General features: G+C 63.8%; 2 protein-coding genes across 5 annotated transcripts; both read left to right on the forward strand.

Annotated features, from left to right (window-relative positions):
* The first annotated feature begins 160 nt into the window (after positions 1 to 160).
* On the forward strand, positions 161 to 9,922 carry SHC1 (SHC adaptor protein 1). Of its 4 annotated transcripts, XM_047092846.1 has the most exons (13): positions 161 to 306; positions 3,554 to 3,721; positions 4,254 to 4,324; positions 4,821 to 4,884; positions 5,002 to 5,121; positions 5,355 to 5,408; positions 5,584 to 5,635; positions 5,811 to 5,937; positions 6,672 to 6,870; positions 6,958 to 7,027; positions 7,105 to 7,254; positions 7,397 to 7,635; positions 8,303 to 9,922. In XM_047092846.1, exons 2-13 carry the CDS (start codon positions 3,557 to 3,559, stop codon positions 8,429 to 8,431), a joined length of 1,440 nt encoding a protein of 479 aa, XP_046948802.1. In that variant the 5' UTR covers positions 161 to 306; positions 3,554 to 3,556; the 3' UTR covers positions 8,432 to 9,922. The 4 variants fall into 4 exon arrangements, with proteins under 4 accessions (XP_046948802.1, XP_046948799.1, XP_046948800.1 ...); XM_047092843.1 differs by lacking the exon at positions 161 to 306 and having other exon boundaries at positions 314 to 3,721; XM_047092844.1 differs by lacking the exon at positions 161 to 306 and having other exon boundaries at positions 314 to 3,721; positions 7,120 to 7,254.
* A 290-nt stretch (positions 9,923 to 10,212) lies between these two features.
* Positions 10,213 to 24,791, forward strand: PBXIP1 (PBX homeobox interacting protein 1). The gene is given in 14 exon segments (XM_047092764.1): positions 10,213 to 10,413; positions 10,812 to 10,861; positions 11,403 to 11,507; positions 17,611 to 17,697; positions 19,138 to 19,264; positions 19,424 to 19,488; positions 19,566 to 19,737; positions 21,023 to 21,262; positions 21,366 to 21,389; positions 21,641 to 21,696; positions 21,791 to 21,922; positions 22,475 to 22,683; positions 22,685 to 23,662; positions 24,030 to 24,791. Coding segments are annotated over 14 exon segments (2,394 nt in total). The 5' UTR covers positions 10,213 to 10,310; the 3' UTR covers positions 24,076 to 24,791.
* The last annotated feature ends 631 nt before the right edge of the window (positions 24,792 to 25,422 follow it).

The following is a 25,422-nucleotide window of genomic DNA, read 5'->3' on the forward strand; positions in this document are numbered from 1 at the left end:
CCTTATTGGAGTGCACCTCTCACGCTCCTCAAGAACGAGCGTAGGTAAAAAAATGCGCCTGTAATTGGCCATCCCTGCCCCCGTGCGCGTTCTCGCGCTGCCATTGGCTGATTCGGGAAAGTGGGCTGGGTAAAGGAGGGACCGAGGTAGAGGGTCAGGGGTTAGTGGGGCCGGAAGTAAGTGCAATAAAGTTTCTTCAGGGAGGCCGGGCCGGGGAGAAAGTTGGAACGACAACCTAAGGAGGCAGTAGCGTGATCCGGAACCAAATCGGGCCGCGGTGCGGTGCGGCGACTCCATGAGGCCCTGGTGAGTTGGGCCTTTCCCTTCTCCTTAGGTGACCCGCTCCTCCACCCCGGAACCCCTCTCCCGGGACCCTACTTCCGGTCTTCGTGGATAAGTCCCGCCCCCCGAGACCCCCTCCCCGGAAGTCCCACCCCCCAACTTCAGGGGGCTCCCCGAACCCCGACTTGTTTTCTGCTTATTGTCCACGACCCCACCCTGCCGCCCAGCTTTCCTGGAAGCCCCACCCCCGGACATGCTTCCAAGCCCTAGTGCAAGAAACCCGACGGTAGTCCTTCCAATTCCCCGAGACCCCGCCTCCTCGCGACGGGTCTCCGCTAACTCCTGTCCATCAAAGAGCCTATCTCTCGAAAGAGCAGAGCGCCGCCCCTCAAAGAACGCTAGGGACGCGTGAAGCCACGCCTCCCCGAGGCCCCGCCTCTCCCCAACCACGTCGGGCTGAGCGGACACCCCGCCTGCTAGAAGTCTCGGGTGCCCGCGACCTAGGGGCCACGCCCCCTGAGGGGCTGCTCGGGGGGCGACCCCGGTCCCCGCCTCGGAAGCGCGGTCTTCAGCTCCGAAGACCCTGGCTCACATAGTTCCCTTTTCTCTTTTGGGCCTCGGGCTCCGTTTTCCTGAGCGCTCGTGCCCCAGCAGGTGGGACGTCAAAGTGTCCCCGCCGGTTCTGAGCGGTGAGAGGTTAGAGGCAGCCCTTGGCCTCCCCCTGCCCCCTTCCCAGGGTGGGCCCGCGTGAAGGGGGCTGGACTTGGGGAGCGAGGCTTGCTCCGGGGTTCCCAGCCCCGCTACCGGAGCTTCCCCTCCCAGGACCGACTCCGCCCCAGGGACAGCTGTAGGTCTCACACCTGCACCTCGGGAGCTGGTAGGGCCATGGGTTTGTCGGTGTGCGACCTGTGGGTGCGACAGGAGCGAGCGCTGTCCGCTGCCAGGGGACAGCGGCTTGGAGGGGTGGAGGGGACAGTGGCCCTTTTGCAGGGACTCCTCAACCCCCACCGCTCCTTTGGCCCTTCCCCTCCCCCTAAGCAGAGTTCCTGCCTGGGCATTCCTCCTGGGCCCGCTCGCCCGGCCTTCCCTTCTGGAAACATTCCTGAGGCTTTCGCCATTTCCTGCTACTTGCCTCCTCCTCCTCCCTGCTGGGCTGGGAAGCCACCAGCGGCTTCACCCCCACACCCGGCCACCCGGACTCCCGGGAGGCGGGCTCCTTTTTTCCTATGCAAATTTTAAAAAGCCCTACTTCCTCCTTCTTTTCTTCCGAACGCCCACACCTGTCGCTCGTTCCCGGCCTCTGGATTCCGCGGGCTCCCGCGGCTGGAGGACGTCTTGGCAGGTGTGGGGGGTGTGAGGCTGTGGCGAAGCCTTTCCTCATTCTCTCGGACGTGGAGTGATAGAATTGTGCTCGGGAGTGACCAAACTGTCCTCGATTGAGGACTAGGGCAGGTGAAAGAGTTAAGTGGTGGCATTATTAATCATTATAATCATATCATTTGCACCCTTATCTTAAGTAAATTTGAGAGTAGATCATTCCAGAGTGAACGTGGGGGTTCTGCGTATCTTTTGCTACTTGTTTGCTGACCCCCCCCCCCATCTTCCTCCGTGGCCCCCTCAAGCAGAGCTGTGGCAGGAAGCTGTGGGTGGGAGGGATGGGTTTGGGGCTGTTCCCTGCGTCCAGCCTCAGCCCATCCCTGGCGCCCCTGGGCACAGATTTGCCATCTGCCCCCTCTGTCCCTTTGTGGCCCGTAACCCCCGCCTCTGTTGGAGGGAGAACCGTTTCACTCTCCCACGTTCTCCAGTCACATTCTGCCCCTGGCGGACACCCGCGCCTTCGCTGGTCCCTGCAAGAGAGTGCGTTCAGGGAGCTGACCTTAGTGTCAGTGTCTTGCCACCCACCCACCCTTGACAGCTTGCTTTGCTAACTAGGCCCGTGGAAGGTGGGGGGGGGGGGAGACACAAGAGTGCTGGCCGCTACTCCTCGGCATGGTGGGTGCCACGGAGAGAACGAGGCTCCGTCAGCTTGTCTTCTGTTCCACCTCCTACCAGGTGGTTCCCTGAGGCACCACCCAGGTTGGACCTCGTTCCCCTTACAGCACAGGCTTTGCTCTTCCTCCTGGCCCCTCTGCGTCCACTGGGGCCACTACCAACCTTTCCCCATTTCTTTACCTCCTGTCCACCGCTGTTGTAGCAGAGGGTGCTAATGGCCCAGGCTCCCTAGGGCCACCACCCCACTGTGCCATAGCGGTGGGAGTAGCCTGGCCTGGGTTGCGGGAGGGGGGACTATGAGTGTTCCACCAGGACAGGAAGGGAAGTGCTGAGCTCAGGGATCCCCTCCCTTTTCCACCCCCAGCTGCCTCTGTTTCCTCTCTCATTCCCCCCTACTCTCCCGTGGCTTCCTGCTCCCTTTGGCCTGCCCATGTCCTGTTTGGATTGATCCAGACCTATCCTTATTTCCCTCCTTTCCTTCTCATTCCTACATGCTTCCCTCCCACCCCCACTTTGCTCCCCTCCCCGATTACTGGTGGTTGTCTGGGGGCAGGGTGGGGACACGCATAGCTCTGTCCCTGCCGAGTCCGGGGCTGTGGCAGTGGTGGGGGTTCAGCCCCTTAGAGCCTGTGAGTCAGCACTGTCCTCGGGATTGGGCTCTCGGCTTAGCTCCCCGCCCCTGGGGAGGAGCCAGGCAGCTCTGGGTCCAGCCTGTTCTCTTCTCCGCCGGAGAAGAGGCTCCACGCTGGGCGGGGATGGGGCCTGAAACTCTCTGGGTCTGAGCGGGGGTGGGCGCTGGTGCCACTTACCCTCTCCCTTCCCAGGATCCTCGAGATCCCTGGGCCAGAGAGGTCCGGTCAGGCTAAGGGCCTGGGGATGCCCCCTGCCTGGCCCCCTTGCCCTGACTGGCAGGGGGGCCAGGCTGGGCAGCAGCCTCCCTCTCACTCCAGCCATGGATCTCCTGCCCCCCAAGCCCAAGTACAATCCGCTTCGGAATGAGTCTCTGTCATCGCTGGAGGAGGGGGCTTCGGGGTCCACCCCGCCGGAGGAGCCGCCTTCCCCCTCGGCCTCGTCCCTGGGGCCTATCCTGCCTCCTCTGCCTGGGGACGAGAGTCCCACCACCCTGTGCTCCTTCTTCCCCCGGATGAGCAACCTGAAGCTGGCCAACCCAGCTGGGGGGCGCCCGGGGCCAAAGGGGGAGCCAGGGAGGGTGGCTGAGGATGGGGAGGGGATCGTAGGGGCGGCCGCGCCAGACTCAGGCCCCCTGCCCCTCCTCCAGGACATGAACAAGCTGAGTGGAGGCGGCGGGCGCAGGACTCGGGTGGAAGGGGGCCAGCTGGGGGGCGAGGAGTGGACCCGCCACGGGAGCTTTGTCAATAAGCCCACGCGGGGCTGGCTGCATCCCAACGACAAAGTCATGGGACCCGGGGTTTCCTACTTGGTTCGGGTGAGTGAGCACGCCCCAGCCTCCCTGCTCCCTCCAGAGCCTCCAGTCCCTCTGCCCACCCATCTCCCAGCACCGCCTTGCTTTCAGGGTCCTGTTTCTCAAACCTTTCTTGCCCCTTCTCCCATTCTGGACCCCTCCCTGGGCCCCTTCCTTCTTGTGACGCCCCCCCCACCCCTTCCCCCTCTCCTGCTCAGCGTGCTGCCCAGCGTGGCGAGGCCCCTAGTAAGTGTTGGAATGAGTGACCCTGGATGGTGTCCTCCGGTCTCCTCCCCCTGGAGATGTCACTCCCCCCCCCCCCCAGTGCCTGTCGCTGTCCTCTGGAGTCTCTTCCCAGATGCATGAGGTTCTCCCAGCCTGCCTCTTTCCCTCATTTCCTGTTGTCTTGCACGTTGTGGGGTGTAGCCTCGGGCAGTGGGCGAGATGCCTTCATCTTCACTCTTCCCTTGGCGGCTCAGAGGGGAAAGACCCGGGGCTCTTCGTGAAGGGGTGGGGGGAGGCGGCTGACCCGTCACCCTCGGTCCCCTCCCCTCAGTACATGGGCTGTGTGGAGGTCCTGCAGTCGATGCGCGCCCTGGACTTCAACACCCGCACCCAGGTCACCAGGTTAGTGGGGTGGGAGCAGACTGGGGGAGGAGGGACGCGGGTCACTTGGTGGCTTGCAGGCGGTACCTTATCTTTTGGTAAAGGGGATGGAGAAAAAGTTAGGGGAGCGAGTCTGAGTCTGAATGAAAAGAGGCAGCTCTCATCTGGATCCTTCCTCCTCCGGCCCATGAGCCGCGGGCGCCGTGGCAAAGCCAGTTGGCAGCTGGAGCCTGAGTGGAAGCTGGGTGGACGGTCGGTGACTGCTGCCTTTGGGAAGGGGAGGGGACATTCGCCAGCTGGAAGGGGGTGGGGCCGGGCCCCGCTGAGGCCCTAACCCAATCAGCCAGGAAGTGGCCTCTCCGTGTCATCAAATATTAAAGGCCCTTAATTCAATCCACCACGACAAAGAGCCTGGAGTGCCCCTGGAGTCTGGCCTGGTCTTCCCCTCCCCCTGCCCCATGGCAGCCCAGGCTGAGTGGGAGGCAGGCTCTGGGTCTGAGGACCTCTCTGTCCCCAGGGAGGCCATCAGTCTGGTGTGTGAGGCTGTGCCCGGTGCGAAGGGGGCAACAAGGAGGAGAAAGGTACCCCGGGGCCGGTGGGGCTGGAGGTGCTGCTGGGAAACATGGGGTGGCGGTGGGGGGGGGGGGTTTCCTGGGGTGGGGAACCGCAGCTTCTGAGAGCCTTGGGCCCTCCCCTAGCCCTGTGGCCGCCCACTCAGCTCCATCCTGGGGAGGAGTAACCTGAAGTTTGCAGGAATGCCGATCACTCTCACCGTCTCCACCAGCAGCCTCAACCTCATGGCCGCAGATTGCAAACAGGTTGGTGGGGTTGGGCGAGGGGGCCAGAAACACTGCTGGAAGGGCCGAGCAGGACCTGGTCACAGTGCCAGGAGCCAGGACAGTCAGGAAGGAGGAGCTTAGGAGGGCCTGGGCTGAGAGGCCAGAAGGGCGGGACCGGCCGCCAGGGCCCCGGGGCTGCGGTCGCCCAGGTAGGCCCTGAGGCTGCCTGACGTCTTTCATTCCCCTCCTCTGTCCCCTGCCCTGACCCTCAGATCATCGCCAACCACCACATGCAGTCTATCTCATTTGCGTCCGGTGGGGACCCGGTGAGTGGCCGAACGGGGCACAGGTGGTGGGGGCAGAGTAGGGGCCAGGCGCTGGGGAGACACCGGCCGGAAGCGGTGGTGTGGTGTCTGAAAAGCACTGGGTTGGCGGGGGCGGGGGCGAGGCGGGGCTATACAGTCGAGCTAAGTGGCTTCTTCTGACCCTGCCCGACCCCAGGACACAGCTGAGTACGTCGCCTATGTTGCCAAAGACCCGGTCAATCAGAGAGGTGAGGCGTGGTGGGGAGCGCTGGGTGGGGCCGGCTGTCCGTGAGGCAGGTGAGCAGGACCTGGGGAGCTAAGCGGGGGCCCCGGAAGGCGAGGGCCCTGTCTGCGCCCCCGACACCCCCCCCATCCCCAGCAGTCCGCCTCCGAGCTCACCGACAGCCTGTGCTGTGCCCGCAGCCTGCCACATCCTGGAGTGTCCCGAAGGGCTTGCTCAGGACGTCATCAGCACCATCGGCCAGGCCTTCGAGCTGCGCTTCAAACAATACCTCAGGAACCCGCCCAAGCTGGTCACCCCTCACGACAGGTGAGCGGGTCTGGGGGTGGGGCAGCTCCCGGGCCCCAGGCCGGAACTGAGAGAGCGAGTCTGCCCCTCCGCCCACACGCGAGCTCAGAGGGGGTCGGGGCATGGAACCTGTGTGCCCGCGGCCATCGGGAGAATGTGTCCTGCCTGCTGCAGGCCGGTTCCTCCTCTCACGTGCCAGACTCCACGCCCCCACCGTCCCTGCCTGCGTGGACCTTTCTATCCCCAGCCACCTTGGTGCCAGTGCGCTTCTCTTTTCTTGCCCGTTTGGCCGTCCTTGGTTTTTCATTTTCCTGCCCGTGGAAGCCATCAGGAATTTGGGGTGCGGGAGGATGTTTTATTCCCACTATCTCTACCTTTCCTTCCTGCCTTAGGCTGGTAGCTATGGAGTATTTGGAGGAGATTAAACTAGTGTGGATCGTATCTTTTCCTGCTACCCTGTGCCTCCCCTCCCTCTCGGGAGACAGCATAACAACCAAGGGTGTGAACTTTAGGGTCAAATCCGATTCCGTGGCTCTGCTCCACCACCGTGCCACTGTGAAGCCGCGGGCAGATCCTCCGGCTCTGACCCGCCTCTCTCGTCTCTAACGTTGGAGAAGGAAGTAATAGCTACTTGCAGGGCCCCCGGGAGGGTGGTGCGGCTGTGTGTAGAAAACAGCTGGCCTTGGGCCCACCCCGCAGGCAGCGCCCAGCCCGTGGCCACCGTCTGTGCCCTCCCTCTCTCCTGCCCCTCTCAGGATGGCTGGTTTCGATGGCTCGGCTTGGGACGAGGAGGAGGAAGAGCCACCTGACCACCAGTACTATAATGACTTCCCGGGGAAGGAGCCGCCTCTCGGGGGAGTGGTGGACATGAGGCTTCGGGAAGGAGCTCCCCCCGGGGCTGCTCGACCCACTCCACCCGGGGTCCAGACCCCCAGCCACCTGGGAGCAACGCTGGTAAGGGGCTCGGACGGAGGTGGGCTGGGCCCGGGTTGGCAGTAGCAGGTTTGGGCCTCTGGTAACGTCTTGTTTTTGTCCCCGCAGCCTGTGGGGCAGCCTGTTGGGGGAGACCCAGAAATTCGCAAACAGATGCCACCTCCACCGCCCTGCCCAGGTGTGAAGGGAGCCGGGGCGGTGGGGAGGGGGGGGCGGAGTCGGGGCGCAGGAGGCTGGACTGGGGTCACTGCGAAGCCTCTCTCTCCTCAGCAGGTAGGGAGCTCTTCGACGACCCTTCCTACGTCAACGTCCAGAACCTAGACAAGGCCCGGCAAGCAGGGGGTGGGGCCGGGCCCCCCCATCCTGCCATCAATGGCAGCGCGCCCCGAGACCTCTTTGACATGAGTGAGTGCTCCCCTCTCCTCCCTGCATGGCTGTCTTCCCACCTGGCTCCTCTTCTTCTGCCCTGCGCCTTCCTCCCCGGAGGTCTGGGTCCTGGCGTGTGTCGTGCCCCCTGCCTTTCTTAGCCTTCTCTTTGCACCCCCAGAGCCCTTCGAGGATGCCCTTCGCGTGCCTCCACCTCCCCAGTCAGTGGCCATGGCCGAGCAGCTGCGAGGGGAGCCCTGGTTCCACGGGAAGCTGAGCCGGCGGGAGGCCGAGGCCCTGCTGCAGCTCAACGGGGACTTCCTGGTGCGGGAAAGCACGACCACGCCGGGCCAGTACGTGCTCACCGGCCTGCAGAGTGGGCAGCCCAAGCACCTGCTCCTGGTGGACCCGGAGGGCGTGGTGAGTGGCGGGGGTGGGCGGGAGGCTGCGGCCCCCTCCTTCCCTCACTGCTTCCTGCCGTCCCTGCTTGGCGTTTGTGCGCAGGCACCCCTCTCCGGCAGTCCAGGTTCCTTCCCTCACACCCCCGGGGCCTGAGCTCTGTTCCTTTCAGCCCGCAAAGCCCCAGCTCCCTGGCCCATCTGGGCAGGAAGGTGTTCTTCTTGCCTGAGCCCCTCTTTTAACAAATGAGGAAACCGTCCTGGAGAGGAGCCGCCCGCGGTCCTCCAGACGCAGGGCTCAGACCAGTGTCCTGTTGTGTCTCTGCACTGCCCCCACTGCCCCTCATAACTTTGGGCTCTCTTCTAGAGCAGTCTCCGTCTCGTTTCCCTGTCTTTTCTGCACTGCGTGTCGCCTCCCGGGTCAGAAGAGGAGTAGATAGCCCTCAGCGTCACAGTTCCTGGGCAGACGTCCCCTCTGCCTTTTCCCAGTTCACTGAGCTGTCTGTTCCCGGGGCCAGCTCTGGATTCTCCTTCTCAAGAAGCTTCAGTGATCAGGACTGACAATCCTCCCATCCCGCCATCCTTTTCTCCTTCAACCCTCTTGAACATTCCGGCTTCCTCAGCCTTGGGGGCTGAGGTCTTACTTCGACTCTTCACCTGCATTGACCTTCTCCCTTTACACTCACCAGGTTCGGACAAAGGATCACCGCTTTGAGAGCGTCAGCCACCTCATCAGCTACCATGTGGACAACCACTTGCCCATCATCTCTGCGGGCAGTGAACTATGTCTCCAGCAGCCTGTGGAGCGGAAGCTGTGATCCAGCAAAGTGCTTTCTCCCCGAAGGGGCCCTCTCACCCCTTCCACCCTGTTCCTTGATTCTCAGGACTTCACTTGGGAGTGTTTTGTGGGCTGGGCCTTGTGTTGGAGCTGGGAGTAGTGTGGACACGGTTCAGGATCGGCTGAATGAGAGGGTTTGTCGGAAGCCTGGCGTAGAATCCCGCTTCTCCCTGAACCTTACCAAAGTATTAATGTACAGAGTAGCCCCTTCCCTGGGCCTCTCCTGTGCCAATCTGATACCCCCTTCCCCAAGAAGGTGGGTGCTTGAGGCCTGGGCAGCGTGCCTCCTTGAAATGAGAAAAGCCTAACGGGGCAATCGCCTTTCTAGGGAAGGGGGAACGAATCAATCACACCTTTGGTCTACCCTTGGGCTCAGATCCCTCTCAACAACTCTCCCTCCCAGTGGTTAAACTTTGTGCCTTTGACCATCTCCTAGGTCTGAAGAGATTTTATGCAAAGAGTTCTTGAGCCCCTGAGGTCGAGGATGGGAGTGCTGACACCTTGGCTTCGGGGACCCTGTCCTCTCCTTGCTCAGCACCCACTCCACCTCCACCCCAGTTTAGGTTGGGAGAGCAGAGGCAGGAATGGCAGCTGGCCCCTGTCCCCCGGAAAATGCAACCCTTAGAGATTGCCTCAGAGCCCCCCCCCCTCCCTGGCCAGTGGGGAGATGGACCCCTCCCTTGCTCAGTGCCTCCTGGCCAGGGGGGGGGCCCTCACCCAAGGGGTCTGTATATACATTTTGTAAGTCCCTCCCCCACCTCCCAATTTGCATGCATGTTAATACTCTACAGCCAAAGCGTCGCCGCCGGCCCCTCGGCCCCTCGGTCCTGCAGCCTCTTCCCTGCCTCTTGCTGGGGCGGGGGTGGGGGTGGGGGGTGTGACAGGATTCAGGCCTCCTGAACTGGTAACTGCGGGTTTGTGGAGGCAGGAACGAGGGCAATGAGACTAAAGCAGTAGACAATCCCCAAATACCATCTGTAGATTTGGAACTACACTCATTTTGATTTTATACGCGTATATTTTATGGCTGTGGATTTACTTTCCTTGTTTGTTTTCTCTGGCTTATCTGGAGCACAGAATGATAATAGTCAATGACATGTACACATCACCTCTTTGCCTTTTCGAAGCCCTTTTATAAGGACTAGCATTTCCCTCCTCCTGGCCTGGGCACGATCTTTTCCGCCAGAGACTGCGGCCTTGGAAGTGGATCGCGCGCCGGGACTAGGAAAGCCTGGGCCTCCCGGAGGCCAGGCGGCCTAGTGCACGACCTGAGCTTCTGAGCTTCGGTGTCAGGCTGACGCCCCCCGCCCCCCACCCCGGGAGCCAGCCCTGCTGCTGGGGGCTCCGCCTGCGGACTGGGAGTGGGGGAGTGTCTCCACGGTCTTCGTCCTCGCCTTTTTGTTTGGGTATCTTCGCGGGTGTCACTTATACCAAAGGGAAATCCTCTTTATTAAAGTCCCTGTTTCTTCTACCTCGGCCTCAAGGTCCCTGCTGCTTGTGGTTGGCCGCGGCCGGGCGAGGGTGGGAGGGTGGGAGGGTGGGAGTGGGGGAGGGGGAGGGGGAGGGGAGGCGGGGCAGCCCCTCCCGCAGCGGCGCCTCCAGCCTCCCCCCTCCCCCCAGGCTCCGGCTCCGGGTGGTCCGGCCCGGGCCCCGCCCCTCGCCGCGCGGCGGCGGCCACGCCGACTTCCGCTTCCGGCTGCTGCCGCGGCCGCGGGCGGGCGGCTGGCGCTGCGCTCGGCGCCTGGCCTCGCCGCCCGGCCTGGCCGCTCCTTGCGGGCGCCCCGAGCCCCCTCCCGGCGATGGTGCCGCCCGAGGGCGCGTCCGTCCGCCGCCGCCGCTGACCCCGGACCCCCCGCCCCATGGCCGCCTCGGCGCCGCCCCCACCGGACAAGCTGGAGGGAGGTGGCGGCCCCGCACCGCCCCCTGCGCCGCCCGGCACCGGGAGGAAGCAGGGCAAGGCCGGTGAGAGCGCCCGGGACCTGGCGGCCGGGGGGACGTTGGCGGGTGGGCGCAGGCGGGGGTTCCTGGGACCGGGGGACCCGAAGGGAGGCTCGGACGGGGGGACGGGGGTGGGGTCCTTGTCACAGATTGGGGACCCTAGGGTTTGGAGACGCACGGACTCCAGGAGCCACTTGGGAGTCTGAGGGCATCGGGGTGGGGGGGTGTCTCATTTAAGGGAGGAGGCAGCCGAGAGTGCGGCCGTGCAGCGTTCTTCGTAGCGCACCTTTGTTCGTGTTTGTTAAGTGAATGAGCAAGCGCGTGTCCAAGTTAGAAGAGCTGCTCCGGCGCGTCCGGGAGGCAGGAGGTCGGGGCAGCCTCAGGGAGATGCATTTGGGTCTGCATTCTGCTGCTCTTCCTAGGTCTGCAGATGAAGAGCCCAGAAAAGAAGCGAAGGAAGTCAAATACTCAGGTGAATGGTGCTTGACGGTGGGGGTGACTCCTAGCTGCCACTCCAGTAGGCTGGGATGTGGCCTCTCAGTGCGGGGAGGAGAGAAAGTTTCCTTGCTTCTGGTCCTGTCCCTCAACTTCCTGACGAGGGCGGGGCGGGGGGGGGGGGGCGGTGGGCGAGGGCTGTGTGTGAGGCCACTTGACCAAGGATCTTATCTGTCAGGAAGAGTCCTCTTTTCTCTAGCACTTTGTGCTGTTAGTACTTTAGCAGCTTTGCGAGATGGGCACTGCCCCTATTTTACACATGAGGATCTGAGGCTTTAACAAGTTGAGTACTTGTTCGAGGGTCTCCAGATTATTTGGAGTCAGAGCTAGGGTTCCAGTGCGGTTCTGTCTGCTTTTTCCACCTCCTGTTTCCGTTACGTTCTGAGGTTTGTCTTGACTTGGGATCCGGGCTGGCCTTTACCAGCCTGCAGAACAAGTCCTGCATTTCTACGGCTCTGCTGGCTTCTAGCTGTGTGTTTCCTTCTGTGATCCTTTCTTCGTCCTCTGTTCCCCACTAGGGCCCTGCATACTCACATCTGACGGAGTTTGCACCACCCCCGACTCCCATGGTGGATCACCTGGTTGCATCCAACCCTTTTGAGGATGACTTCGGAGCCCCTAAGGTGGGGGGCGCAGCTCCTCCGTTCCTTGGCAGTCCTGTCCCTTTTGGAGGCTTCCGCGTACAGGGGGGCATGGCAGGCCAGGTACCCCCAGGCTACGGCACTGGGGGTGGAGGGGGTCCCCAGCCTCTCCGTCGCCAGCCCCCTCCTTTCCCTCCCAATCCTATGGGCCCAGCTTTCAACATGCCCCCCCAGGGCCCTGGCTACGCACCTCCAGGCAACATGAACTTTCCTGGCCAACCCTTCAACCAGCCTCTGGGCCAAAACTTCAGCCCTCCTGGTGGGCAGATGATGCCAGGCCCGGTGGGAGGATTTGGCCCCATGATCTCACCCACCATGGGACAGCCTCCCAGAGGGGAGCTGGGCCCTCCTTCTCTCCCCCAACGCTTTGCCCAGCCAGGGGCACCTTTTGGCCCTTCTCCTCTCCAGAGACCTGGTCAGGGGCTCCCCAGTCTGCCCCCAAACACAAGTCCCTTCCCTGGTCCGGACCCTGGCTTTCCTGGCCCTGGTGGTGAGGATGGGGGAAAGCCCTTGAATCCCCCTGCTCCCACTGCTTTTCCCCCAGAGCCTCACTCAGGCTCCCCAGCTGCTGCCGTTAACGGGAACCAGCCCAGCTTCCCCCCAAACAGCAGTGGGCGGGGGGGGGGGAACCCCAGATGCCAACAGCCTGGCGCCCCCCAGCAAAGCTGGCGGGGGGTCAGGGCCTCAGCCTCCCCCAGGCCTGGTGTACCCGTGTGGCGCCTGTCGCAGCGAGGTGAATGACGATCAGGACGCCATCCTGTGCGAGGCCTCCTGTCAGAAGTGGTTCCATCGCGAGTGCACAGGCATGACTGAGAGCGCGTACGGGCTGCTGACCACTGAGGCCTCCGCCGTCTGGGCTTGCGATCTCTGCCTCAAGACCAAGGAGATCCAGTCTGTGTACATCCGCGAGGGCGTGGGGCAGCTGGTGGCTGCTAACGATGGCTGACCCTGGCGAGGGTGAGGGTTCCCAAGTCTGGCTCTCGGTCCTCGTTGCCACTGGCTTCCTGTCCCCAGGGGGCAGAGACACGGTGGCTCCTGAGGGCAGAGAAGGACCTGAGGCGGGCAGGCGGAAGAGTCCGGATCACTCGCTTTTCTGGAAAATTACCTGTACGCGTTGAGATCTGCAGAGATCAGGAAACCAAAGCCCTACCAGCGTCGTGGTGGCTCCCATCTCTGAAGGCCTAGGGGTATGGCTGCAACAGAGAAGAGGCTGGAAGAAGATCCGGAGGGCAGGGGTCTCCTCTGTGCAGATGATGGACGCCCCAGCACCTGTGCCTAACACTCCTGTCCAGCCCCGCAGCGGCAGCCTTAGTTTTTGGAGTGAAGTGTTAAAGGTTTCTGGCCAGAGGAGTCGGGGTCCCATCCCCGCGGTAACGCTTTCATGGGCTTTAGGAGACAGCTTTAGGTAATAAATGGGGAATTTTCCCTTTTCTTACCCTCCCCTTGCCTCGTCCACGACGTACCCAAGCCTCACCCCCTCAGACAACCAAATAGCTTGGAGAAGCAGGAGAGCGCTCGGCTGGGGCAGTTTCTTGGTGATTTGGGGCTTCAAGACTGTGCGAAAGAGATGCTGTCCGGACCTGTGTCCCTCATACCAAAGCCACTGGCCCTTTCTCAGCCTCTCTCGGGCTTTTAATGACCATATTTTTGCCAAAAATTGGGATATGTGGTCTGACCGGAATATTTGAGGTTTGGACTGTCCTGGGACCTGGGACTCTGGTTGTACAGTGCTCCCCATGCCTCTCCCCCCCCCCCCCCCCGGTTTGTTGCACAGTAGTGTTGGCGCTGGTCTAGAGCTTTCGGCCCCTGTATCCCTCTGCCTCCCTGGCTTGACTGAAGGAAAGCTTGAAAAGGCATGGAGCCCTTATACCTCATCTCCTGACAAGGCTCCCTGGCCCAGCCCGTGGGGGGGGGGGAGGCCGTGGGACCGTCATAGCCATGGCCCCCGAAGTGCAGTCCATAGCCTGGGTGTGTTCTACCTTTCTGTAGACCTTTTGGGGCCAGGTGATCTAGCAGTTCTCACTCCTCTCCGCCAGAGCCCCACACTGGGCTGTATGTGTCCATATACTGATTCGTAGGCGCTGCCTGCTGGATGTGGGCCCCGGGCCGGGCTCGTGCACACGGTCCTCAGCGGGGCGGGGAAGCAGGCACACATGTGGTCTGGCGAGGAGCTAGGGGTTGCCTGCACCCTACACACCCACACACACCCACACACCCACCCACCACCCTACACACACACACCACCACCACCACCACCACCACCACCACCACCACCACCACCACCACCACCACCCCCCCACCCCCCCCACCCCCCCCCCCCCCCCCGTGACTTTAGCATGTGAAGAACTCAGAACTCATTTGCCTGCACGGGTGGAGCCAGCCGCTTTGGAGGCCGTGGGAAGGGAGGGAGGGGCCTCGGCTTCCCTCCCCCGGTGTCCGGCCTCCCGCCCCCGGCTGTGTGTTGTGTTTGTGGTTCTGTGGCCCCTCTTTTATCTGTTGCTATTTTTGTGACGTCTCCCCCCCCCCCCATTCCTCCGCCATCTCCGCCTTTTGTAAGTGGCTCCTGGGGAGGGGTCTGCTCAATCGCCCCCTCTACACTATTTGGAAGGAACTGGGGGTGGCAGAGATGTGGTGGTGGGGGTCTTTTGTACGGTTGGATTAATAAAATGACTTGAAAGTCCAGACGAGGACTCCTGGCTGTTTTCAGCACACGAAGGTTGGAACGAACCTCTGCCACCGCCGGCGCGGATGCCTGAGGGGTGAGGATAGCTACGTGCCCAGGGTTCGTGGAAGAGAGAATGGTGGAGATTCTGGCCCCTGAGGTGACCTTGGTACCAGGCGAGGAGCCGAGGGAGGTCTGTGTGCGCCACCCCTCCCCCTGCGTCCCTGGTGTGGGAAAGCAGTTCTTTTCTGGGCACATTCCTGGACCCGGCCTGGAGCCAGGGCCCCAGGGAGGCAAGTGCCCTTGGTGTTTCTGGGTTTAGTGCCTACTGCCCCTCCCCCAGTTGTTTGGGTTAGGGGTCAAGTAGAGCTCCAGGTCAAGTGCAGTGGGAAGGGGGCTGCCCCTGGTCTAGCAGATTTCCCTTGGGCATGCTTCCCAGGTGTCCCCTTTAGAAAAGTAGCAGTGGCATCCTTAATCTGCACTGGCCCAGGGCGAGGAGAGCGGTGGGAGGGTTATTTCCAACCCACGGGATGCCATCTCCCTTCCCCCATCCTGCAGCTGTCCCTGTCTGTCCTGGGGTCGACCTGGCCCCTGAGGTCTCGGGAGGTACCACCCTTCGCTTTCAGTTTTGGGTCTTTCCCCTAGCAACTGTTTCTACACTGGGAAAGTAGGCGAGGTCACCGAAAACCCAGCTTGCGGGAAGCCCAGCCGACCGCGGGAGGAGAGCCCGGGGCCGGGGGCCGGGCAGGTCCCCCTCCCCTCCTCCGGCTCTCGATTCCAGCGCTGATTGGCCCAAAGTTTCCGCCCTCTCCGGGACACTGGTTCTTCATTGGCCAGTCCCGGTCACGTGGGCCCCTCCTCTCCTGGGCTGGAAACCCGGGGAGGCCGCAACAAGTCGGGTGAGGACTGCGGGTACTGCTGGGTCAGGTGAGGCCCCGGCGGGGCAGGGGTCGCGCGGACCCCATCACACGGGAGGGGCGTGGGCTGCCCCGGGGACCCGGGAGCTGCTGGTCCCTGCTGGGCGTGGAGAGGCGGCGTCCGGGACGGCCGTGTCCCGGACCGGCACTTGCTCCGGCGCCCCGGGCATGCTCTGGTGGCGCGGGGGTCCTTTGCTTCCGAGGTTTGGGGCAGCCACCCCTACAGGGCTTGAGTTGGGCCAGACTCGCCAGCTTGTGCAGGGGGGAGAGCTCCCCCTTTAGCTGTCCTCTAGGAACAGCAGAGTGTCTGACAAGCCTCAAGGTCCGTTTTTGTGGGGAGGGGTGGAGGTGGAGAGGTAGACCGGAACGAGATCTGAAACCCCACGGGGAGCGATGTAGGTTGGACCGAGAAGGGAACTTCCTAAAAAGGTAAAGACGATGCGGGCTGAGGAGAACGGGGCCATCTTTTGGAATCTTGGATGCACTCTACCGACAGAGCAGTTGCAGAGTTTGGAACTCTGGGTGCAGGGGTTCCGGACTGTCTCCTGTTTGGGGCTCAGAAGTATTTGTCTTTGTTGACCCAAATGCCGGGGCTGGTTTCCATGGAGACAGTGAGTCTGACATCACCCCGGTTGCCATGGTTCCTGGTTCTGGAGGACCCGAGCAGGCTGTGCACAGCCAGGGAGAAACAGAGACTTCAGCCCAAGCTGCTGCCACTTCCTTCCTGCCACCACCTGTTAACAGTCACGCGCAGCAACTGGGAATGGGGAGATGGTGACAGAAGGCGGCGGAAGGCCCGAGAGTGGCAGGCAGGCCTAACAGGGCTGGCTGCGTGGATGCCTTCAGAAGCTGGCCAGGGGGTCCCGTTGGATGTGGTGTGGGGGTCCTTGCAGCCATTCTCCTGTCTGCCTGTGGGTCGGCTGTGCGTGTCTAGGAGGCACAGGCCTTGGGGAAGACACCGTCAGCTGTCTGTCCCGGGCGTGGGTCTTGAAAGGCCACAGGAGTATCAGGACCCCGCGCAGGACTTGGCACCAGCTTAAATAGATGGGGGCCGCGCGGGGGTCCCTAAGCGTTTCTTCCCAAGCCTCACTTCCCTTCCTAGCGTTTCCTTACAGAGCCCTGCTCCTGGGCCCCCCGTTTGGCCCCTCTGTGAGTAGTCATGTGTCCTCCTCTGAAGGACCACAGCCCAAGACTTGGGGGGGGGGGGGTCAGCTCATCTTATCCTCCTGCCTTGTGCCAGGTCCCCGTCACAGCTGCCCAGACTCAGGGGACAGTCTTGGCTGGAGTGACAGGACAGGTCTCCCTCTCCTTACCCCACTTTGTGTCAGGCTTCAGAAGCTGGCGTGACTTCCCACCCCCACCTGCCGAGTCAGAGGCGAGTAGCAGGGCGCAGGGCCGCAGCCCTGATTTTCGCCTGCACTTTGCAAACCGTAAGGTCTTGACAAACGATGGCTGTCTTTAAACCCTTTTCCCAGTTGCCTTGAGTTCCAGGGGATGACACTGTGCAGATTACATAGAAAGGAAACAGAATTTAGAATGGAGAGTCAGCGTGATGAGGAGGTTTACCAAGGGTGTGCTGAAACGCGTCTGGGCCATGTCAGGTGTTCTCAGGCCGGACTGCACAGGAGAGAGCCTTCTGGGAGGTTTCCAAGAAGACCCATGCCTGGCGGGGGCGGGGGGGGGGCGGCTGGGGGCTCAGTCAGTGGAGCTGTCCGACTTCGGCTCGGGTCATGATCTCACCGTCCGTGAGTTCGAGCCCCAAGTTGGGCTCTGTGTTGACAGCTCAGAGCCTGGAGCCTGCTTCGAATTCTGTATCTCCCTCTCTCTGCCCGTCTGACACTCTCACTCTGTCTCTGTCTCTCTCTCTCTCTCTCAAAAATAAATAAACATTAAAGAGAAAAATTAAAAAAACAAATAAACAACAACAACAAAAAACCCCCAAGACCCATGCCTGGGTCTGACCCGAAATCAGTTGAATCAGAATCTCGGGCGGCCCCGGTGTGCAGCCAGCGTTGAGAACCCCTGACCAGCCTGTAGGAAGGATTTATGGTGGGCAGGACACTTCAGTGGGAAGGAGGCCATCCAGTCTCAGCTTCTGAGCCCCGGTGAGGGGCTTGGGGGGTGATTGTGGGGGAGCCTGGGTGGTTGTTCTCTTCCCTCCTCCCATTAGCTGTTCATCCGGGCAGGTTAGCAGCCTTGACGCCTCCATTTCCGCGGGCTCTAACCTGGGGGCGCTGGCCTGGATACCCCCAGATCCTCTCCAGCTCCGTCCTTTGACCTTTCAAAGTCAGTTCAGTCTCCCAGGGACCACAGGTGAACTTCTCTGTGTGTGCTGACAGGTGTTGATCTGCAAGAGCCGATACTGCCCGGGAAAGTTCAAGTGTCAGTGTTCGAAGGGTTGGTTCTGGAAGCCACTGCTCAGCCCCGGGAACCCAGCCAAGGCTGCTCTCTGCATCCTGCCTTTGCTGAAGGGAACCGGGGTCCTTAAGAGCACTTTTCTCCGCAGGTGGCAGCCACAGCCCCCTCGGGGACCCCAGCAACCATGGCTTCCTGCCCAGACTCTGACAACAGCTGGGTGCTTGCCGGCTCAGAGGTAGGACGCAGGCCTGGGAACCCTGTGGGAGAGAAGTTCCTGCGGGGCTGGGTTGCCTTTTGGGTCTGTCCCCTTGCTCGGTTCTGCTGGGCACCTGTGTCACCTCGTGCTGGCGGCCGAGAGGAGCTCCAGGGGCAGGAGGAAGGGGAGCAGGCCCCAGGAGTCAGGTGTGAGGATTGGCTCGGGCCCAAGCAGCGTCAGCTGCTGAGAGTAGGGGACCTGAGGCAACGCCGGGAAAGCCATCTGGGGGGAGACCGAAGAGGTGACGGGGTGAGGCGGGCACGTGTGTTAGTGTTGGAGCGGAGTGGGGCAGAGCCTGAGAAACCCCACCGAGGCGTCATGGGCCCGGCCCAGGCACGCAGGCCTCCTCCTGGGTGGGGGAGTCACAGAAGGGCTGTGAGTTCGAGGGCCTCGGGACAGTCACTGCCTGTGGGTGGGGTGAACGAGGGAGTGTTTTGAAGGTCGGGCAGCGCGGCTGGCAGTGGGGGCAGGAAGCCAGTGGGCTCCTGTGCCCCCAAAGCCACCAAGAAGGGGGAGGGGGCCGGAGAAAGCTCGTCAAGGGCCCCGGGCCCCGTGACTTGGAGTGTTAGAACCGCCAGGGGGAGGGGTGTGAGGGTGGGAGCGAGGGCAGGACACAGGGCCTGGGGCCAGAGCCCCGGCCCAGAACGACTGCGGGGCCTTCCTCTCTGTCCCCCGCTGTCAGAGGGGGTTGTGATTCCTGGCATAGAGGGGTGGCCGTGGTGAAACGAGTGGTTTGAAAACCGCACAGAAACGGACTGAGGCGCACAACGATCCTTGGAGGGCTTGCAGAAGCCCTGCTTGGGTGAGCGGGTGGCAGGCCTGCTGGGCAGGGGTGTGCAGGGAGGGCAGAGCTGGGGGGGAGGGGGCGGGCCAAGCTGTCGGCTGCCAGCAGCTGCGTGTGGGGCAGTGGAAGAGGCCAGAAAAGCCTGGAAGATGCAAGTAAAGCAGGCGACCTGTCGAGTGGACGCCGCAGGGAAACCCATGGGGAACGTGATCGTGACCTTTAAGTGGCCAGGGGGCTGTGTTCTCTTGCCGGCCGCCCACCTCCCAGCCAGTCAGCAGCTTCCATTTGTGGGGAGGTGGGAGACCCGGGCTTTGGCTGGCTTCTTTGGGAAGGTGGGGGGCACCAGGTTCCTAGGTGATGGGGTGTCTTGGCCCAGCCGCACTTTTCCATTGGCCAGCGGCTGCCTCTGGAAGTCCCTCACGGTGGCAGGGCAGGGCGGGGAGGGGAGGTCAAGCGAGGTCAGGGAGGTCAGGGAGAGGAGCTGCCGCCCGCCGCCCTCCCCCACCTCGCGTTAGCTCACTATGGCACGTGTAGGTTTTTGTGAGATGTGGGTGGGGGTCCCCGGGCCGTGCGGCTGGCCCCAGGGACCCCAGCAGAGCACCCGTGCTCCTGGTTTGGAGCACCCCCTCCCCCAGGGCCTGCCCGTGGAGACCTTGGGCCCAGAATCCAGGATGGACCCAGAACCCGGGAAAGCTCCCCAGGCCCCTCGGAGCCACTTCGAGGCAGCTGCTGATGAACTAGCTGGGGCCGTGAATGGAGAAGGTAACAGGCCCTCCTGAGGGCGGGTGCAGCCGCCTTCCTCTACGCTCTGGGGTCTCCTGCCCCTTCTAATCTGGTAGGGCCTGTGGGAGCCAGAGGGCTATGTGGGAAGTTCATCTGGGGGACAGTGGTATGTTTCCTGGGCCTTTTCGTCCGCTGCAGAGACCCCCTTCCAGACTGAAAGTCCCCAGTGCGGTCCCGTTCTGCCGGAGAAGACCGAGGCCAAGGTGAGGACCTTCACCGGGTCGGGGAGGGCAACTGGAGAGGGGGAGGCCTGGAGCCGCTCGTGGCTGTGTCTGCTCAGGGTGTCCCAGAAGGTGACGGTTGTGCCACGAAGCCCCCCGGCCTGGGAGACATGGTGGTCCAGAGAGACTCGGAGGAGGCCCCTGTGGTGGCAGGCCCAGAAGACACACGAGACACGCAGGACCTGGAGGGTCACAGCCCCCCACAGAGCCTGCCCTCATCTCCCAACGCAGGTGAGAGCCTTTTGGTCTCCGTGTTTCCTCTCCTTCTGGAAGGAATGGGGGGCAGGGCGTTTGCCGCTGAGCACGGCTCTGGTCCAGGCCCCGGCACTTAGCAGCGTAGTACTCGCTTTGCCCTGTGTCAGTGAAACCTCACCACTACCCCCGGGGACTCGGGGAGGTCAAGTGACTTGACCGAGGTCACACAGCTGGTAAGTGGCAGAGCCTGGGTCTGCTTGACTCTTTCCCTTGGGCCACGAGACCCCTTCTTTTCTCGCTTCTAGATTCAACTCTTGTTCCCTGAGCCTCTTTCACGTGTCAGTTCTGTGCCCAGGAGGGGAGGGAGGGTGGGCGGTGCGTGGCCCGTGTGAGAGGCAGACTCGTCTGAACCAAATGCAAGTCAGACCAAGAGCGTGGGGAAAGGAGGGGGGAGGGGAGAGGAGGGGAGGGGAGGGGAGGGGAGGGGAGAGCGGTTCAGCCAGGGGACAGTTGAGGGAAGGGAGAGAGGGGCGGGAGCGGTCGGGGGAAGGTTCAGGTTGGAGGGCATCTTGAGAAGGAGCAGAGGCACGGGCCACCTGTCCCGCGCTGAGGAGCCTTTGGCCAAGGCTGTGGCCAAGGAGTGGGCGAGTCCTTCTCTGCTGAAGGACGGGGTGGAGGGAGAGGGCAAGAGCTGGGCCGTTTAGGGCACGAGCGAGGTGCTCGCGCAAAGCTGCCCAAGAGAGGGTGGGCGGACGCGAGGCAGGGGTGTGGGGGGAGGGCCCGGGGGGAGGGCTCGGGTGGCCAGGTGGTAGCAGTGGGGTCGTTCTCTGAACAGGGGTGGGGGGGGGCGCCGGTGTGGAGGGTGGGGTACTGAGAGCTTGGTCCCCAGGTGACACTCAGGTCGGGTGGCTGGCAGATGGTCATCAGGCCCGGGGCTCTGGGCAGGCCAGGTCAGGACCTATGGACTGGGGGCTCGTCTGCTCCGGAGGAAAGTCGGTGGTGTGGGTGACTGTGCGGGGAGATGGCCGGGCCCCGCGGGCCCCTCGCCTTTAGGACCGGGAAGAGCCAGGACGGACTGAGAGGCAGCGCCCGGTGGGCACAGGAGCTGCCGAGGGAGCTGGGTGGGGGGCACGTGTGGAGGACAGGGTGCTTTTAGGGAAGAGCTGCCCCCTGAGTTTGCAGATAGAAGGACCGCCCCCCCCCCCCCCCCCCGCCCCCGTAGGCCGGGCATCTGGAGACCGCCCAGGTGGACGGGGGCAGGGTCCCTGACTACGTCTGTCTCTGCGGTCGCCTCACTGCCTCGCGCCCACTGCTTCTCCAGCCTGGCCCGTGGAGGAGGCCCGCCGCTCCAGCAGTGAGGACGACACAGACGCAGACGTGGAGGCGGAGGGGCTGCGGAGGCGGCGGGGCCGGGAGCCCAGCACCCCCCGGCCCGTGGCGGCCCTGCGCGTGGAGGGCCAGGCCCGCGGCGAGGGCGCGGGCGGGGAGCCGGGCCTCTCCCCCAGCATGTGTCTCCTTGGGGCCCTGGTTCTGCTGGGCCTGGGAATCCTGCTCTTCTGCGGTGAGCGCTGCCTCCCTGCCGCGGCCTGCTCCCTGTCTCCGCGACCCCTCCTGCCCCTCTCCTCCACTCTGGCCTCACCGAGCCCCTCTGTCTCCATCCTCAGGCGGCCTCTCGGAGTTTGACAGCGGTGAGTGGGGCGGGGCCCTGGCTCGTCCCTGCCCGGCCTCAGGGAGGCCACTGGCGGTTCCCCGAGTCAGAAGCAGGGCCCCGGGGCTGTGCATTCATTGCTCAGTCACTGAGCTTCTCAGCCGTTCAGGGCGACCCTCGGCCCTCTCCTGCTGGACTTCTCAGCCGTAGGGTAGGCCCAGGGCAGGCGGGTGACCGTGTGTGTGCAGGGGTGAGGGAGCGGGCCAGTTTGGGGACTTTGGTTTCCCACAGGGCCCACGGAGGAAGCACAGCCGCAGGCCTTCCCAGACACCGGCTCGGATGCGGAGGTGCTGGATGGCGTGGGGGGCGCGGGGACCGTCCGGGAGACTCGGGGCGGCCTGGCTGTGGGGCGGGAGGGGTCACTGGCTCCTGTGCCCTCAGGATGGACTGGGGCAGCCGCTGCAGGCCTCAGCACCCCCCGACAGGGTGCCCAGCCTGCAGAGCATGGCCCTCCTGCTGGACAAGCTGGCCAAGGAGAACCAGGACATTCGGCTGCTTCAGGCCCAGCTCCAGGTGGGCACACGCAGGGGTGAGGGGAGGGGTGGGAGGGGTGTGTGTCCTACAAGTTGCCTCTGCTCGCCTCCCGCCACCGTCTCCTCTGTCCACTGGAGTTAGGCTTTCTTCCTGGTCCTCTGCTCACACCCTGCGGCCACGGCCCAGGCCCGGCTGGCGTCCCGGCCGGCGTCCCGGCCGGCGCCCCCGCTGCCTGAGGCCACCCTGACTGATGGGTGCAGTCTGCCCGGGGCCCCGTGTGAACAGGGATGGGAAGGACTGCCGAGGCTCAGTTAATGATGTCTCTTCTGGGTGTGGGAGGCAGAAAGGGCCGCGAGAGCCGCGTCTGGTCAATCTCAGGCGGATTGAAGTGTGTCCTTATAGGAGGACGTGGAAGCTGAGGTCTGTGACGGAATTTGGGGTCACGGGCTCGGTGCAGGTTGTGGACGGCGAGGAGGTTGAGAACCAAACTCTCTGAGCGTCCTAGGCCGCGTCCTGCCGACTCCCATGGGCGGAAGCGGGGCGGGAGGCCCCGGGCCCGTCCCGACCCTCCTGTGGCACCCTCCACCACAGGCCCAGAAGGAGGAGCTTCAGAGCCTGGTGCGCCAGCCCCGAGAGCTGGAAGAGGAGAACGCGCGGCTGCGGGGGGCCCTGCGGCGGGGCGAGGCCGCCCAGCGCACCCTGGAGTCCGAGCTGCAGCGGCTGCGGGCCGGCTGCGTGCGGGGCCCAGACGGGGCGTGCGTCCCCTGGAGCGGAGGCTCTCTGGGCGGTGGGGGTCTCCGGGGAGTGGGAGCCGGGCCCTGGCCTCCCTGAGCAGCAGGAACGGCTGGAGGCGGAGGCCCAGGCATTAAGGCTCGAGTTGGAGAGGCAGCGGCAGCTTCTGGGGGCGGTGCGGCAGGACCTGGAGCAGAGCTTGAGCGGTGCGGGCCGAGGGGACCTGGCCGAGCTGGGCCGCAGACTGGCCCAGAAGCTGCAGGGCCTGGAGAAGTGGGGCCAGCACCCCGGGGTCGGTGCCAACGCCTCAGAGGCCGGGCACCGGGAGCCCCGCTTCCAGAGTCCCAGGGAGTGGAGTGGAAAGGAGAAGCGGCGGGGTGGGCAGGGGGACCGGAGCGCTGAGCCCCGGAGGCACAAGAAGGAGGGGTCTGGTCGGGAGAGAAAGATCTGGGGGGGTGAGGGCCCGGAGATGGCAGAGGGCCGGGGGGAGGGCAAGCCGCAGGGGGCGGAGTGGGGCAGCAGGAAGGACGCCAGGCGGCAGGGCCCCGAGGAGCCCCCTAGGAGGAGTGGGAGCCCTCACCCCCCCGGGGGGCAGCAGCACCCTCAGCGGGAGGAGGGCGCTAGCGACGGGCGAGGCCGCCCGGCACCGGCACCGGCACCGGCACCGTGGGCCGAGCTGTTGAGGCGCAAGTACCGGGCCCCGCAGGGCTGCTCAGGTGTGCGCGAGTGTGCCCGGCAGGAGGGCCTGGCCTTCGGGGCAGAGCTGGCCCCGGTGCGGCGACAGGAGCTGGCCTCTCTGCTGACCACTTACCTGGCGCGGCTGCCCTGGGCCGGGCAGCTGACCCAGGAGCTGCCGCTCTCGCCCGCTTACTTTGGGGAGGATGGCATCTTCCGCCATGACCGCCTCCGCTTCCGGGACTTTGTGGATGCCTTGGAGGACAGCCTGGAGGAGGTGGCGGTGAGACAGACGGGTGACGACGACGAGGTGGATGACTTTGAGGGCTTCATCTTCAGCCACTTCTTTGGAGACAAAGCACTGAAGAAGAGGTGGGCAGCTGTGGGCGGGGGACGCGGGTTTGGGGTGAGGGAGCACAGGCCCTGAGTCCCAGTCCTGAGTTTGAGCCACTTGTAATCCACGGCGGGCTCCTTCCCTTGAGGTCAGGAGGCCGCCTGTGCTCGCCCCACAGTGGTCCCGGGAGCCCCCTCGGGCTTTCCTCCGGAGTACTTGCGTCCAGCGTGTACCTGCAGTGCCGAGGAGGCTTCCTGCCTCGCTGGCCGGGGACCTCACACTGGGAGGGTGGGTCCGTCCCCCCCTGCCTTAGGGGGGACAGGTCCCCGCTGCTACAGGAGCCTCTTCTCACCACGCGGCGTGGTCCTGAAGGCCTCTTCCTGCCCCCACCTGGTCTCCCCACAGGTCAGGGAAGAAGGACAGACACTTCCGGAGCCCGGGGAGGGGCTGAGGCCTGGGGTCCCCTGACCCCGGGGACCGTTGAACTGTCGTCTTCTCCGGCTCCCTAGGAGAGTCACCCGGCCTTGCACTGATGCCACTGTTGCCAAGAAAAGGCTTTAGCTGGACCTGTCTTGCTGTTTATGCAAATATATGCAAACGCTTGGGGGCCAGCGGGCGGGGTGGGGGGGGGCCATGGGGGGACAGGAATCTGATTCTGCAGCCAGAGAGCGTCTGTGCATGTGCCCCCAGAGGGGCCCCTTGGCTGCACACACTGGCCTGTGCCCCCTGGGATGGAGGCCCAGCACAAGGGCTTTCCCCGGGGAGGGCTTTCCCTGGGGTTTTGTTACATTTGGAAGCGACAGCCCCCAGGGACTGAAGTCTCCTTCTGCCTCCTCCCCGGCCCCACCTCATGGGAACTGAAGACTCAGCCCCAGGAAACGCTGTTGGGGCTGTGCTGTCAGCTGGGGGCTCCGTCACTGGGCTGGCGTGTAAGCACAGGGGACCCCACACCCACCTTGTCCCCACCTCCTCCTCCCCACCCGCCTCCGGCCCTCAGGGCTGGAGCTCACAGCTGCCGAGGGCCATGGGTTCCCGAGGGTGAGCCTTGGGCCCCCGTCCCGGCCGAGAGATCTCGGCAGGTTAATTTCTGGGAGTCTTGGGTTTCTGATCCTCAAACAAAGGGACTGGGGGGCTGGGGAGAGATTACATAAAGCGATGTAAGCAAAATGCCTGTTCTGTATTTGGCACTCAAAAGCCGTCGCCCGCCAGAGGGTGTGAGGAGGGGGCAGAGGACCCCCACCGGGCTCTGGGCTGGGGAGGTGGGAAGCCACTAGGTGGCGCCCCAGCTCCACGTTTGCCGCCGACCTCGCCTCCCGCGCTGATTAGGGCCCCAGACCCAGACCCACCCGGCCAGGTGAGGTGAGGGCCTGCGCTCACCCAAGACCCAGAGTCCGCTGGGCCACTTACTGCCCGGAAGTCCTTCCTGACCGGGCTCCTCGACCGGCCTGCACGTCCCGTGCGAGTGTAGGGACGGAATGGCGCAGTGTGACTTCAGGAAGGGGAGAGCGCCCGCCGGCTCCAGAAGGGGCTGTGGTGGGCGGCGGGGGCTCAGGAGGGACCGCTGGCTGTTGGAGGGCTGTGAGCCAACGGGCTCCTGCGGGCCTCTGGCTGGGGGCTGAACCAGGAGCACAGGGTATGTGTGAGGAGGCGCCCCCTCTGTGGACTGTCGTCCCCTCCATGGACCCTCACCCCCCCCCGTGGACCCTCGTCGCCTCCATGGACTGTCACCTCCACAGACTGTCGTCCCCTCTGGACCCTTGTCCCCTCCGTGGACCCTCATCCCCTCTGCAGACTGTCG

Source organism: Lynx rufus, unplaced genomic scaffold, assembly GCF_022079265.1.
Source record: "Lynx rufus isolate CCGP_SWC_20201006 ecotype Redwood Valley unplaced genomic scaffold, mLynRuf1.p SCAF_31, whole genome shotgun sequence".
Taxonomy (NCBI): domain Eukaryota; kingdom Metazoa; phylum Chordata; class Mammalia; order Carnivora; family Felidae; genus Lynx; species Lynx rufus.